Genomic DNA, 15,866 nt, shown 5'->3' on the forward strand with positions numbered 1-15,866 from the left:
CCTCCAACTGAGTTACGCCAACAACTTCCCTGGTTTTGAAAATTTGAAACCTGAACTGAGCCACGCTGCTGACTTTCCTGGTTCTCCAGCTTGCACACAGCATACTATAGGACTTCTCGCCCTTTATAATCATGTGAGCCGGTCCTCCTAATAAATCCCCTCTCATAGACAGGCAGACATCCTATTGGTTCTGTTTCTCTGGAGAACTCTGACTAGTACAGTGATACATCTGGAATTAAGGGAGAAACTCGAAGTTCCCCCAGCTGCTTCCAATGGTTTATCCCACCTCTTTTGCCTAAATATGGCACTCACCTTCCTGACAAAAGTATGATGACAGTCGTAGTGTAAAAAACAAAAAGGAGACAAATAATACTTGCTCCAATTTGGATGATGTCCCGTGCAAATCTCATATTTAAAGTTGATCCCCAGTGTTGGAAGTAGGGCCTAATGGGTGGTGTCTGGGTCATGGATGCAGTTCCCTCATTAATAGATTAATGACCTTCCTGGGGTGGGGGCGATTGAGTTCTTGCCCTATTAATTCTCATGAGAGTAGGCTGTTAATAAGAGTTTGGAACCTCCCCACCACCTTCTCTCTTGCCTCCTCTCGCACCATCTGATCTCTGCACACACCAGCTCCTTCTTGCCTTTCATCATGAGTGGAAGCTCCCTAAGGCCCTCACCAAAAGCAGATGCTGGTCCCATGTTTCTTGTATAGCTTGCAGAATTGAGAGCCAAATAAACCTCCTTTTTAAATTACTTAGTCTCAGGTATTCCTTTATAGCAACATAAAAATGGATTAAGACAATACTACAAAACAAAAAAAGTTTGGAATCAATTACATAACACCCTAAACCTTTGTGGAATACCCACTAGGCATGTAACTTCATCTAACAGGTCATTCTCCATATATCCAGGAGGAAATGGCACTTGAAAGAGTAAGAAAAGCTCTGCCCTTTAAAAAAGAAAAATGAGAGAGAGAGAAAAAGAAATAAGGGGGCAGTAGAGAGAAAATATGAGTGAAAGCATTAGGGGTACAGTATTTTTAGAATATATTTTGAATTTCTATTTATGGAAAACAAGGCTGAAAGAAGAAAACTCCACGAGGCAGTGGCACTTAACTTCAGGGAGTCACAAAGTCCTTAGAAAATTTATTGGGAGTTTTTTTTCCTAAAAAACGCATATCCATATTTTATGTTGCAATTCCAGAAGGGTTAAGCATCTCCCAAGGCTATCTAAGAAACTAGACTTGGGAAAGGTCAGTGGGGGAGAAGTGAGCAAGTCATCATTTTTTATGCTTCTTGGTTTATATTTCCTCAAAATTATCATGTTGTATCTCCATTATCTAAGGTCAGTTTCCCTTAAAAGCAAAGCCTGAAACAGGGATTCAGGTGCAGGTGGGGCTGCTCTCAGGATAGAGTAAAGGAGGTAAGACAAAAGAGGAAAAAAGACATACTAAAGGTGGCCTCTGGTGGATTCTCACTTCACCCTGAAATGCACCACAGTCAAGATAACCTGGTAGCAGAAACCAGCCTCAACAACCTCAAGTTAGTCATTAGCTGCAGAATCCTAGTTCTGATGAGGGCAAATCTCTGCAGAAAGGGGCATCTATGAGCCATTAGAAGCCAATGCTCATCACCTGGGGCATGGGTGCACCAACCTGGTAAAAAGGGGCTGGAAGGGGGTACCCACAGTACCCACTATACCATCTGAACATAATTTACTTGATATTAAAATAAGACTTCTTTCAAATTGAACTGAATAAATATAGAAACACATACAGATGACCTTAAAAAAAAAAGGCAATATAAACTATTGTGTATTAACTGATCCTTCCATTCAAACACAGGTCAGTAAAACATGCTGTTTTACTGTGCTACCACACTGCATAGGTACAAAATGACACTGCAGACACAGATTGTAAAACAGCTCTAAAATGGCCATTTACCTCAGTATATCAGTATGCTGATACATGTACGTATCTCATTAAATATCTATTACAGGTAAAATACTGAACAGGAAATACAAAGAAAACATAAATACATAAGGCTCAGTGAGTAATCTGAATGAGGTTAAAATTTCCATGGATATATGAAATAAATCTCTACCCTTTAAATGGAAAAATCTTATCAACTGGCTATTGGGCTGAATATATCTCATTCAAAAACATTATTTGACAAGTCACCTCTTCAAAATTTTAATCTGTCTGAAGAGCATATTATTGTTTTTGATGTTAAAGTTCTATTAACATGTTAGCAATATACATTATGAATTATCTCATTTATAGTACTTCCTAATATACAGATGCTCAACTTACAATGGGGTTATGTCCCAAAAAAGCCATTAAAAATTGAAATGCAGAAATGCATTTAATACACCTAACCTACTGCATGTCACAGCTCAGCCTAGCCTCCCTTAAACGTGCTCAGAACACTTACATTGGCCTACAGGTGGACAAAATCATCTAATACAAATGTTATTTTATAATAACATTTTGAATACAGAGAAGCACATTTTGTAGACATGGTGGAATGCAAACACACAAAGCACAATATCCAAAAAATGCTGGGGACACAGTATAGTCAGCCGTTCCGCCTAATGATTGCATGGCTGACAGGGGAGCTGCAGCTCTCAGTTTCTGCCCCACATTACAAGACAGTGTCAGACTGCATATAGCTAGCCTAGGAAAAGATCAAAATTCAAAATTTGAAGTACAGTCTCTACCAAATCCATGTTGCTTTCACCACTGTAAAGTCGAAAAATTGTTAAGTCAAACTGCTATATGTTGGGGACCACCTGTAAATGTATAGACACAGTTTTGACAGGGGAAACTGAGAGTTGCAACATCAAAAAAATAGTTTTCCTTTGGCCAATTACTTTCTAATTAAAATCTATAGCTAAACGGAATCACTGTGCTGTTTCACTGTGCTAATCTGACTAGCATTAAGAATAGATTTCAGAAGTAGAATAGTTGGAAAACTTCTTTTTTCATTCAATACATGGTAACACAGCTATGTCATCCAAAAAGACCAGAATTAGGAAGACCAAATTAGTGCGGTACCAGAAAGTAAGAAAAAGGAAGGAAAGAAGGAAGGAAGGAAGGAGGGAAGAAGGGAGGGAGGAGGGAGGGAAGGAAGGAAGGAAGGAAGGAAGGAAGGAAGGAAGGAAGGAAGGAAGGAAGGAAGGAAGGAAGGAAGGAAGGAAGGAAGGAAGTCAGTCAAAAGGACATGAGCCAAACTGCAAGAACTGTTAAATGGCCAAAACTAGAACAATTTGAAAAATAAAATGATATTATTAGATTATAACTTAATAGCAAAATAAACTGAGGAGATACTTTAAGACTGTGCAGATATCCTTTTTCTCCTTAATTATAGAGGGAAAATACTAACTTTACAAGGGAGGAAGCTGGCAGACACCACCTTAACAAAGTTGTCCAGGCTAACACCATCAATAATAGGACATACTGATATTTCAAACCTCCAGCTACGACCTAATGAGAAGGGTGACCACCTCTGTGGTATTCATACCAAAATATACCTCAATCTAATCACAAGGAAAAAAAGAAATCAGGCAAACCCAAATTAGGAGCACCCTACAAAATAACTAACCCTAATTCTTCAGAAGTATCAAGGTCATAAAAGATAAGAAACTGTCATTGACTGAAGGAGATATGACAAATAAATGCAAGATGTGATCCTGGATTAGATTCTGGAAGGAAAAAAAAAGGACATGGGTGGGAAAACTGGCAAAATCTGAAGCAAGTCTGTAGTTTAGTTAGTAATATTATCTCAGTATTCAATTCTTAATTTTAATAATTGTACTAATGTTATATAAGATGTAAACATTAGAGTTAGTTGGGTGAAAGGTATACAAGAATTCTCTATACTATTTTTGCAATTCTTTTGTAAGTCTAAAATTATTTCAAAATAAAAAGTTATTTTAAAAGACTAAATTAAAATATTTTAATAGCAGAACTTTTTATAAATAATTTGGGATAAAAAAAGAAAAACAGAATATCATTATTTCAAAAAAAAAGAAGTTTTTTTTTATATTCCCTAAATAAAAAGAAGAGGTTTGTAGAATATTCGGCTATAGTAAATACACACTGAATTGAAGGAGGAAAGGAGACTAACGAAACCACAATCAAGACAAATCCAAGGGTCCTGAGAGGAAGGGTTAAGTAGGTCAGACATAGGTAACAGAATTCCATTCAAAACACAAACTTCTCCAACTGTTTACATTTCCTCCTATTTTCATTCCAAACCTGCTCTGTGCACTGACCTTCTCACCCATTCTCCCAGAACCATTTTACAAAGACCTCTAGTACTCCTGTAATCTTAAAACATGGTCAAATTCTTGAGCCAGGCACTGTGCTAAACATTTATAAGCATTAATTAATCCTCAGTAACTTGAGGTATGTCCTCTTTATTGAGGAGAGAGCTGACGTTTAGGAAAATTCTGGAAGTTGACCATGTTCTTTAATTTAGATTTAAACTCTGTTCTATCTTATCTCCCTCATTCTTATTTCCATATTATTTATCTATGTTATCATCTAAAATCCGATTTCCCTGGGGCTAGTACCATCTAACGGAACATGTCCACTGCCATCAACTTGGGTTGATTCCTCTGTCACTCCACACCTTGCTATCACCCACAATGGACCTAGAGCAAGCTTGTCCAGCTCGCACCCAGGACAGTTTTGAATGTGGCCCTACACAAATTCGAATACTTTCTAATAATCTCATAATGTTTTACATTATGAGATTTTTTTGCGGTTTTTTTTTTTTTTTTTTAGTTCATCAGCTATCAAAAGTGTTAGTGTATGTTAGTTGTGGTCCAAGACAAGCCGCCTTCTTCCAATGTGGCTCAGGGAAGCCAAAAGACGGGGCACCCCTGCCCTAGAGTGTCCTTGGCTTCCTCGCCAATGCAACCTCCACTTCCACTGTCCTCAGCTACAGTCCTAATGACCACACCTGTACCTTTTCATTATCTAAAACCTGCTCCGCCACAGGCACCATCAGAATCTCCATAATCCTTATCTCTGACCTCAATCTTCCATCTTGCCACTTCTTCCACTCCCAAACCACCTTTTTCTTCGCCCCAATAAAAACCTCCAGTTTTTTGATCCTTCCATTTTCTTCCAATGCAGGCCACTGTTGATTCATCAATTCTTACAACATTTATGGAAAATCCTACTAGTCTCTCTTTTCACATTTCATATGGTACTTATTTCAAACCTTAGCTATTTTCCAGGAACTATGAAACTACTACTTCTGCCTATCATTCTCAGTAAATAAATTTCAATTCCCTTTATGAAAAGAAAGCTATAATTCCATTTCCTGCTGTTTTACCATTTTATTTGCACACTAATCTCTCCCTACCCAACCAATGCATCTATCCAAAGACATTCCTGTTCATTTATGCTCAAGATCCCCTTTCCTCCCACCTCCAAAAAAGGCATTACACGTCTATTATCCTCTTCTATTTTATTTCACTAAATTCTCTCAGTTGGTTGAGTATCAATATATAAGCAAGTTAATCTTTAATGGATTAAAATTAAACAAAAAAACTTCCCTCAACTCTGGCTCTTTACATGTAACTCTCTGTTTTCTCCCTCACAGATAACATTTAAAAGAAATATTTCTATATATGCTGCCTCCTTCACCGTGCATGGAACACAATGGTCACTTTTTAAATATTTCCTAAATAAAGAAGATAACAGAAAAGTTCTCAAATAGAATTTGCTCATCCTATTTTAGGACAAACCTATGAGATGCAGGTAATCTTCTGGGAGATGGAACTGAAGCTGGAGATGATACAGCCCCAGACTAGAACACTGAGCAATTGCTGCTCCTAAGATTCTCAAGAATCTTCAGATAACACTGATGGGAATAAGTTCCAACTCTGGAGGTAGAAATCTTCAGGTTGTGGCACAGACACAGAGATGGCCAAGCTAAAATCCACCACTTTTCCAGGGAACACTAGCAGAACCACACTAAACCTCAGTGACCTAGAACAGAGTCAATATAACGACTGACCACTGCCAAGCAGTACCTGGTTGAGGAATGAATGGGGTCAAGGTCCCTTCCAGATTCACTCCATCATCCCTTCCAGACTTCCAAACTTGTGGCCTTGTGTGGTGCTGTGTCCATCCAGAATGAAAGCACACACCTCTTTTGTAACTTGCACAAGGACACCAAATTAGTCAGCAGCAGCCCTGACCTGGAAACCAGGTCAAGCAAGCAACTTTTAAGACATTCCCAAAGAGTCTTCCTACAAGTTGCATGGGGTCAGAAGTTCCCACACACCAGCAAATTGCCAGTTTGCTATTGCTTTTAGGGACCCTAAGTCCCTACTAGACTGATTTTTTAAAAATAGTACCAAATAAATATTTTTCACATTTTATTGGAAAAACAGAGGGGGGAAATATGTAATTTAGTACCTGTGCACATACATGCAACTTGTTGGAGCACTAAGGCACAATCAAGCAGAGAACAGCAAGGAGAGAGCAGACATTTTTCCAACTGAATTACACACGTTAGACTCAATATTTTCATTCATGGCTGTGGATTTTACAAGACAGCATGCTCATTAAATTTACATACATCAAGTTGAGCAGGACAGTTAACACCATGGAGAGTCAGATTAAATTTAAAATGATTGACTATTTGCAGAATTAAGTGAATATATACAAGCAGCAAGTTGCTGAAGATGGTCAGGTGGAAGGATATTCAACCAAAAAGGAAAAACACTACAGACAGGCAGAGCATGACTAGCATTACAAAATGGATACGCGAAATACAGTATTATAATGGAACAATAAGCATAATGTTGGAAGACAAAAATTGGAAGCACTGCCATAGCAAAACCAAACATTTATTCATACTAAGTCAACAGCAATCATCTAATTTCAATAACATTATGTTTTGTTTTAGGGGTTAAAGCCAACATAATTATTCTTGGTAGCAGTCTCTGTTTTGCTAGCATTATATTATTAAAGCCACAAATTGGTTAAGCATCTTAAGAGGTCCACAATGATCCCCTAATTTCCCCTCTTGTGACAGAGCTCAACATCATATAAGCACAATTTTATCCAGAGTTCTGCTAAAAGTGTAATTCTGTTCTTAACTACATTTGAATTCATCTTTGACATCACACAATATCAAATGGTCAAGCTTTTCATTACACTAAGGTTTTTACTACCATGAAAGGCTTAGTGCCAAATTAAAAAAACAGAAGATTTCATGACCTCATTCAGGGTCATTATACACTGTTGAATAGGGCAGACTAAATGAATCTTATCTAGTTCTGCAATTTAATAAATTTTATTCTTAGATTGGGTTTAGACATAATTAGAAAACTAAAAGATAAATACTACCAAGAACCTGGAACTTAGAATTAACTTTATTACTACTTTTCTATATTCAAGCTGTCTATAAATACATTGAGGCTATAAAATAGCTTAAAAGAGCTATACAATCTTTTGCCTATGAGCTTTACTATGTCCTTACAGTAAACCTTTAAATAATCATTTTTAACATAAATGTGATTATTAAAAAGTTATATTTTTTGGTTTTACTAATAGTGGGGTTGAAATTCCACCGTATTATCCAGTAGACACTGGATTACTCAATTCCCATTAAAATCAAAAGAAAGTCAGATGGCTAGCTCATTAATAGAACAGCAGCCAAAGAATGACATTTACCCAGAGATTGATAATGAACTCATAAACACTATTTTTTGGCCAAATATTCTAACTGGAGAATATGGGAAGAGTGTAAACTATCTTAATTGAAAAACAAATTTCAGTTTATCATAATGCAGTATCAAGGAGCACACACACACACACACACACATACACAATGAGATAATAAGAAATTTAAATATCACTTTTCTTTCATATACTGTAAATTTTAGCAGAACACACAAGAAGTGAGCTGAGTGTTCAGAAAGCTGCACAACTCTAATTTATTTTGGAATGTAACCTTGCCAGAATTGTTCAAGTGTATGCATAAGCACCTACAATCACAGACAACTGTTGTGTAATCCTACAGATAAGAACACTGCCAGTGATTGGCAGGCGTGGTGGCTCATGCCTGTAATCCCAGCACTTTGGGAGGCCGAGGCAGGCGGATCGCGAGGTCAGGAGATAGAGACCATCCTGGCTAACACGGTGAAACCCCATCTCTACTAAAAATACAAAAAAAATCAGCCAGGAGTGGTGGCGGGCACCTGTAGTCCCAGCTACTTGGGAGGCTGAGGCAGGAGAATGGCATGAATCCAGGAGGCGGAGCTTGCAGTGAGCTGAGATCGCACCACAGTACTCCATCCAGCCTGGACAGAGCGAGACTCCATCTCAAAAAAAAAAAAAAAACACTACCAGTGATGAAAAAGGATCTTTATTCATATATTTGTTTTTCAACTTTTCTAAGTAAATGACAATTTCTTCATAAATTACATAAAGGATAAAATGGTCGTTTGACTTAAGATACAACTTTTTTCTTAAGGCCAACTTTTTTACAGAAGAAAACATGACTGAGAAAAGGCCTTCACAGGTATACACAAATAATTGCCTGCACAGCTCCTAATTGGTGAAATAGCATGCTAAAATATTACCATAACATTTATCCCTTTAAAATTCCTCCCTCTAACCATTTTAGTGGTGCTAAAAAATCCCACCAGGCAAAATCCAATACACCTAAATCATTTATTTTCTCATTTATCTGGATCTAGAAGAAACAACTAAACATTGACATTATCCCCCTGACAAACACAACCCATGAATCAACTTGATAATTGCCTTGAACTACTATACTCTCTCCCTCTTCCTCTTCATACTTGGGTTATTATTTGGATTGCTTTTAAACCACCTTTCCCTGAATTTTTCAATTTCTACTCAATGGAGAGGGAAAAGAGTGACAAGTAATAAATCAGAACAAAGCATTCCCACAGAACCTCTCTCATTTTATCTAGTCAAGCCTTAATATACGTTTTTAGTTTGTAAGAAATAGAAAATGTTCATGATATAGGAAAGTAGATTTGTAAAGAATACTAATACTTGAAATAAGCTGCTGGTAGAAATCTACAGCTGTCAATAAACACTTAAGAGAATTAACACAAAGGGGTCTTTGTTGGTTTTTCTTTTCATTCAGACTCTTGGTTGATCCTTAAGATATTCCTTGCACACTCAACACAATAGGTATTCATTTATTTGACCAACATAATAGCTATGCGTAAATTTTTAACACCAAGAATTAAAGAGAATAAAGAAAGAAAGAAAAATTGTCATTAGTATGTACCCTAAGAGTAGCAATATGGAATAAGCTTAGCAAGATGAACCTTCCCCACCTCTATACCGAAAATATCAAAAGAACATGGTCATATCTGATTTTTATCGGTTCACCTGAGCTCTTCTTTTCTGCTCTGGAAAAAGGGCTCTTAGATATTAAGGTTTATTATACAGTTGCAGTGACTAAGACAACAGACATAAATGCAGAATTAGACAAACCAACTGATGGACAAAAATCAAACCTCAGAAACAAACCCACATGTGCAAAAACTTGATCTGTAACACTAGAGATATTACAAATCATAAAAGAGAATGAACTATTAAAATAAATGCTGCTGGGAAAACTATGTGGAAAAAAATTGGATCCACCTCTCACATCAGGCATAGAGATATATATTTCTAATAATTTTAAATGAAAATATAGGAGAATGGATTTATGATGTCAGGATAGATTTCTTCAATAATATACAAAAAGGACAAACCATAAAAAGCTTGATAAATTTGACCACAATTTTACATTTTTGTACTTCAGCTCCCCTTCCCCACTAACAAAAGTAAAAAGACAAGATTCAGACTAGGACAAGATATTTGCAACACCTAAAAACTGAACACATGAGTATTATTCTGGCTATATGGGAAATTCTACAAATCAATATGAAAAAGACGGAAATCTCAAACAACAAAACGGGCAAAAATATAAACAGAAAATTCACAGAAGAGTAAACCAAAGGGCCAATAAGCATGTGAAAAGATGTTCGGATACATTTATAATCAGAAAAATATAAATCTTAAAAGTATGAGATATCCTGTTTACATTTGTTTACTTGCAAAACTTAAAAAGTCTAATACTAATGCAAACCGGGATGTTCTACAAATCAACCAGCCTGCAATCTTCAAAATTGTCAAATTCATAAAATACAAGGAAACATAGGAAATATTCCAGACTGAAGAAGATTTTAAAAACGTAACTGAATGCAACATATGATTCTGAACTAGATTCTTTTGCTATAAAGAGCATATTGATACTATTGATAAAACTTTAATAGTGTCTGAGGTAGAAATTGATTAGTGTTAACTTTCTGATTTTGGTAGTTGTATTGTGGTTATATAGAAGGAAGTCCTTACTTGTAGAAAATATACACTAAAGTATTAGAGGATTGTGGGGCATTGAATCAGCAATTTACCATCAAATATCTCAGAAGAAAAAAGGTTTTGTTCCATACAACTGTATTCTTATACAGAACAAAAAAAAAAAAGGAAAGTTTCTTTAATGTATGGGACCAAAACTATTGGATTCAGGGTACTGTTCACCTCAGGGAAGAAAAGAAGATAAAAGTGGGAATTAGAAGAATTACAAAAGGGAGTTCAATTATACCTGTGGTTGTATTTTTAATATTATGTTCTACATTTTTTGTATGCCTGAAATACTGTATAATTAAAAAAAACACTGCGGGACAAAATTAGATTCCACTCTATGTTATACACGGAAAATTGTTTCAAAGTCAAATATGAATGTCTTTGGTATTATCCAAACCAGGTTTCCCACACTGAAAAGCCAATATATGTATTAGACAGTAGGTCATCTAAGTTCTTACTACCAGGACATACTTCAAACATATGCTTAAGAGATGATGATGGCATTTTATAAATGTGCTTTCTCCTACACTACAAAAAAGCCTGATAAACATCTTCCCAATAAAAAAATAGAACATCACTATTCATACTTAAGTACTTTGTGCAATTTTATCAGGTCATTTTTTCTACAGTTACAACAATTCTAGACAGGAAGTCTAGAATTAAAATGATTTTTGTCAGAATGATTTTGATATCACTGGCACTCATTTAATGCCTGTTAATGATAGCATCCTGATAGATGAGCTTTCTTGCACAGCTTTCACTCTCAACTGATAGTGAAAATAAGAAAAGGTAGAATGCATGAAAAAAGCTATCTTCCTTTCGTTATTTTAATATTTTTGTGTTATTGGGCTGACTAGCAATTAAAGCTAATCTCCATCTAGGTATAGTGTCTAAGGTGAAGAGAAATATAGTATCCTAGAAATCTAAGTTAGGAAGCTGCACTTAACAGACATTTGTTTGGTATGATAAACCAATGGATGATACTGCATGGATTTAATCTAATGGGAAGACAGATATCTAAAACACGAAAAGTAAAAAAAGAATGTATTTCACAATGGACTCATACACAAGCAGTTCTGAGAAGCAGATTTACGGGATCCGTAACTCAGAGAGCACATGCGAAGATAACTAAAGTCATGCTTGAACTAAGACTTAAAGTATGTATAAGGCCAGGTGCGGTGGCTCACATCTATAATCCCAGCACTTTGGGAGGCCAAGGCGAGTGGATCACGTAAGGTCAGGAGTTCGAGACCAGCCTGGCCAACATGGTGAAACCCCATCTCGACCAAAAATACAAAAATTAGCTGGCATGGTGGTGTGTGCCTGTAGTCCCCGCTACTCAGGAGGTTGAAGCAGGGATTGCTTGAACCCAGGCGGCAGAGGATGCAATAAGCCAAGATTGTGCCACTGCACTCCAGCCTGGGTGACACAGCAAGACTCCATCTCAAAAAAAAAAAAAATACAAAAATGAAGTATAAGAATTCTCTAACAGAGGCAGAAAGGGAGATAAATGGCAGAGAACACTGCAATATCCTAGATAAGAGGACATGAAAGCTTGAACTAAAGCAGGGGGGAAATAAAATTAAGAGCTAAAGAGGATAGAGAAGTAAATGGATATGACCGATGCCTTAATGAGATCAAGTATGACTCCCAAGTATGACATCAGTGGGGACTTTTGAGATAGAAAATTAAGAGTGAAGCAGAAATTTTGGTGAGTGGGTGGGTGGGTGTGTCGGGGGGGTGTATTTAATATGATGAGTTCACTTTCTGATATGCTGAGGTTCAGCATCTTTTAGAAAGCTGGATTATAACTGCTCTTCTGTAGAAGACATACCAAGGTGTCACAATATAAAAGATATTCTACAACATGATAGGGCTCCAGTCCCCCAAAAGGAGTGCGCAGAAAACTCAAGTGTATAAAGATAAGACTGAGAGGCAGAGGCAACACCCAGAGGAAGTAAAAGAACATATAGAAGAGGGGATATGGAGAGTAAACTGGAAAAAACTGGCCAGAGAGAAGGAAAATTAGGAAAAGTAAAGTAAACAAGTGTGTGCCACAGTGACACATACTTCTTTCACATGGTGTGTGACTGCCACAGAACCAGTCAAGCCGACCAGGATTTCTCACTTACAGAACCATAATAAATGCGTGTTGCTTTAAACAAAAAGTCCATGGTAATTTGTTATAGCAGCAATAGGAAACTAATACAACACTCTAGGGTACCAATAGATACCTTAGGCCAGCAAGAGCTCATTCCTTTCCTCCCTCTACCCCAATCTAATCTTAGAAGAGACAGATTCAGCCCAGAGAATAGGGAAGAATGGAAAAGCAAGATGGAGAAACAGAAGAGGCCAACCACATCCCCAACAATTGCCCCTACCGGAGACTAGAAATAGAACAAACTTGAACAGGGGAAAAGGAGCAGCTTTCTTTGGGTGAAAATTAATTTATGTTAAGCTAGGATTTTTATTATCTGAAACCAACAGGAAATATCTGGAACCCACCTGGGACTTTTAACCAGGGTCAGAAGAAAAATAAGCTGAGAGGGCTGATTTAAAGGTTGTTCAACAGCTGGAATAAACTAGCCACTTCCAACTTATACCGATTATGTTCACCTCGTTCAAAAAAAACTACTTACAAGTATCTAAGAGTTCTGGAGTAATCACTGAAATTGACTTTAGACACGTAAGTTATAAATGCAGTGACGAACACAACTATTTCACATATCTAATAGTCATACAGAAACCAATATGGGCTTTGAGCTAGAATTTCAGCTTTCACCTAAAGACAAACAGGGGAAAAAGCCTTTAGGTATAACTAAAAATTCAACACCACTTTTAAGAATGCACACGGAAACTAAACTATTACCCAGAGATGAAGTAAATCAATTTCCCAAGTGAAATGAATACAAATGTTGAAGTTATTACAGTGTACTTCACATTCATTAAATAATCAAGTCAGCAGAGTCTTTCAAAGGACTGTCTTGAGGAGGGAAAAGAGGTGTTCTTCAAAACAAAGTTGTTACTTCATGTAAAAATTACTAAATACCTTTGATAATGATAAATAAGAACAATCATTTTAAAAATTGCACAATGCCACAGCAAAGAACCTAGATGCAAACTTTAAATGGTATAAAGCCTCTGTAGGTACAAATGCCAAAAGGTTACCATGTCTGATTATTCAATGTTGCTTTCTCAAGAGAATTCTTACTAATAAAAATGTAACAGATATGTATAAGCCACAAAACAAGCCAGTTTAAATCTAGCATTCTCCAGACATAGAAATAGCTCTAAATTTGTCAAAAATATGGTATGCTGAGAAGTTTGAAAAATATCCTAATCCACATTTAAAGAAGGCCAAAATACCCTTCAAAAGCCTTTCAGCTTCAGAATCAACAGCAAGTTTTCCCTGCAGAGTATTGTAATATACTCAAGGAATCAGTAAGGGAAAGAAAGAATCTGTTCCTTATTTTTTAAAAAGGCCTTCGTTGTAACTATCTTGTCCCTTAGCAAACTGGACAGCCCTGAGAAGGCAACAATTTCATTTTATTTCTGCTGAGTTACTCCAGTGAGGATTTGATCACCGAAATCTAATGCCAATAGGTAGACCTGCTTAAGGATGAAAAAGTGATGTGGCCCAGTTATTTTAAAAAGTATTCTGTAAATATTTCAAAAATGCTGATATTCATCTGACCTCTAAATAATATTAAAATTTATAGTATTAGCCCCCTCCCAGCTAAGAGTAACAGAAAACTAGCATAAACTATATTCGGTACTTCCTACGTAGTTGTACTTTTAACTTCTGGAAATAAAATGTGGCCTCCATAAATATTTAACATCAATGGGCTACTTAGTCCACTTACTCAGATGGCAGCAACAATTATGATGAAATTTTTTAACCTAGTAGCCACAAGTGAACCATAAAAGTGCCATCCTGGAATCTCATGGATGGATAACTTACGTGAGTGGTTCGATATATAGCACGTGGATGGGAGAAAACAGCACTTGACGATCTTGAGTCCTCAAAGATAGTACTGAAGAGAGTTATCTTCATATAAGCCTCATTAACAGAGACAAAGGCTAACCAGAAAAAGGTTAGGCACCCAGAAAAAGACTTAAAGGTGAGTTCAAGTCTCTACAGACATAAATGTTGCATAAAGAACCTGGTTATCCTAAAAACTAAGGAAAGAATAGAACAAGTCAGGTCTAAGATCCAGCCCATAACAAAGAAAACAGTAGAGCACAGTGACTATCATTTTAACATGGACTGGACTCAGACCACTTAGGTCAGGGATCCCCAACCCCATTAGGAACTGGGCCACACAGCAGGAGGTGAGCAGCAGGCCAGCCAGCATTACCGGCTGAGCTCTGCCTCCTGTCAAATCAGCAGTGGCATTAGATTCTCATAGGAACACAAACTCCATGGTGAATTGTGCATGCTCCTTATGAGAATCTAACTAATGCCTGATGATGTGAGGTGGAACAGTTTCATCCCAAAATCATCTCCACCACCCCCGAAACGCTCATGGAAAAATTGTCTTCCATAAAATCAGTCCCTGGTGCCAAAAAGGATGGGGACCGCTGACTTAGATAATCTACTCAAGACAAAAATATACCATTCGATACTTTGGAGTATTTGTTTTTACATACTCTCTGCGAAACCAAAACCTGGTAGGTTGTTTTTCTTCAGATTTCGTATTTTTGTAATCCAAAAACTCTTTGTGGCCAAAGTGCTATCTTAAGTGACATCAGAAATTAGCCCATGGAATATGACTACCAAAAATGCTTAGAGTTCCATTAACATGAGCAAAAGCTAAGGCTTTTTCCTCAAACATTTCCTAAAGAATCAAATTCTTACCATCATTTTTTCAAAAAGTTCTAAGAGTTCACTCTCTGACAATGGCTTTGGAAAGTTCTCCATCATCTCTAAAGGTGCCGCTGAGCAATCACTGCTTGCAAATGTCATCTTCAGGTTGGGAAGTGGAGGTCTCTCTTTCTTGCTCCCTGGAATTCTTATGCTGGCAAATTTGTCCAGCTACAAAGAAAGACAGAATGACACACGTTAAGTATTTCCTTTCCCAACATTTATCTCATCTCAAAAATGAGAAAAACAAAGAGGGCCAATCACGTTATCATTGTGATTTCATCAGGAGGCATTCAGCATTGGAATATTTAAAATTAAAAATAATAATAAAGAGTGGTGAAAATTTTTCAGTAACCGTTCTATCTAAAGATTGAAGAGAGCTCAGACAACATTGAAAGAGTCCTTCTAATCTTAAAACCTCACATAGATTTGAGATTCTAATGACAGGTGACCTTTGCTTTATATATTAGTAAATTAAGCAGTTTAGAAAGAAGATTACTTAATTTAGGGTTGGTCCCAAACTAGTACTCAGTGTCCCATCCCCCACCCCTTCCTGGCCCCTTTGCCTATTGCCCTTTC

The 15,866-nt window shown here is 36.9% G+C and overlaps 1 protein-coding gene across 4 annotated transcripts in view; it reads right to left on the reverse strand.

Annotated features, from left to right (window-relative positions):
• DIAPH3 (diaphanous related formin 3) overlaps positions 1-15,866 on the reverse strand; it is a 506,048-nt gene that overhangs the window by 439,045 nt on the left and 51,137 nt on the right. For 3 of the 4 annotated variants that reach the window (XM_025364743.1, XM_025364742.1, XM_025364741.1), the window contains one exon: positions 15,282-15,458. The exons of the other annotated variant lie outside the window; for it this stretch is intronic. In XM_025364743.1, the coding sequence (XP_025220528.1) occupies positions 15,282-15,458 (177 nt within the window). The remainder of the gene's footprint in view (positions 1-15,281; positions 15,459-15,866) is intronic. 4 annotated transcript variants of the gene reach the window in all.

Source organism: Theropithecus gelada, chromosome 17 (genome assembly GCF_003255815.1).
Source record: "Theropithecus gelada isolate Dixy chromosome 17, Tgel_1.0, whole genome shotgun sequence".
In the NCBI taxonomy this organism is placed as follows: Eukaryota; Metazoa; Chordata; class Mammalia; order Primates; family Cercopithecidae; genus Theropithecus; species Theropithecus gelada.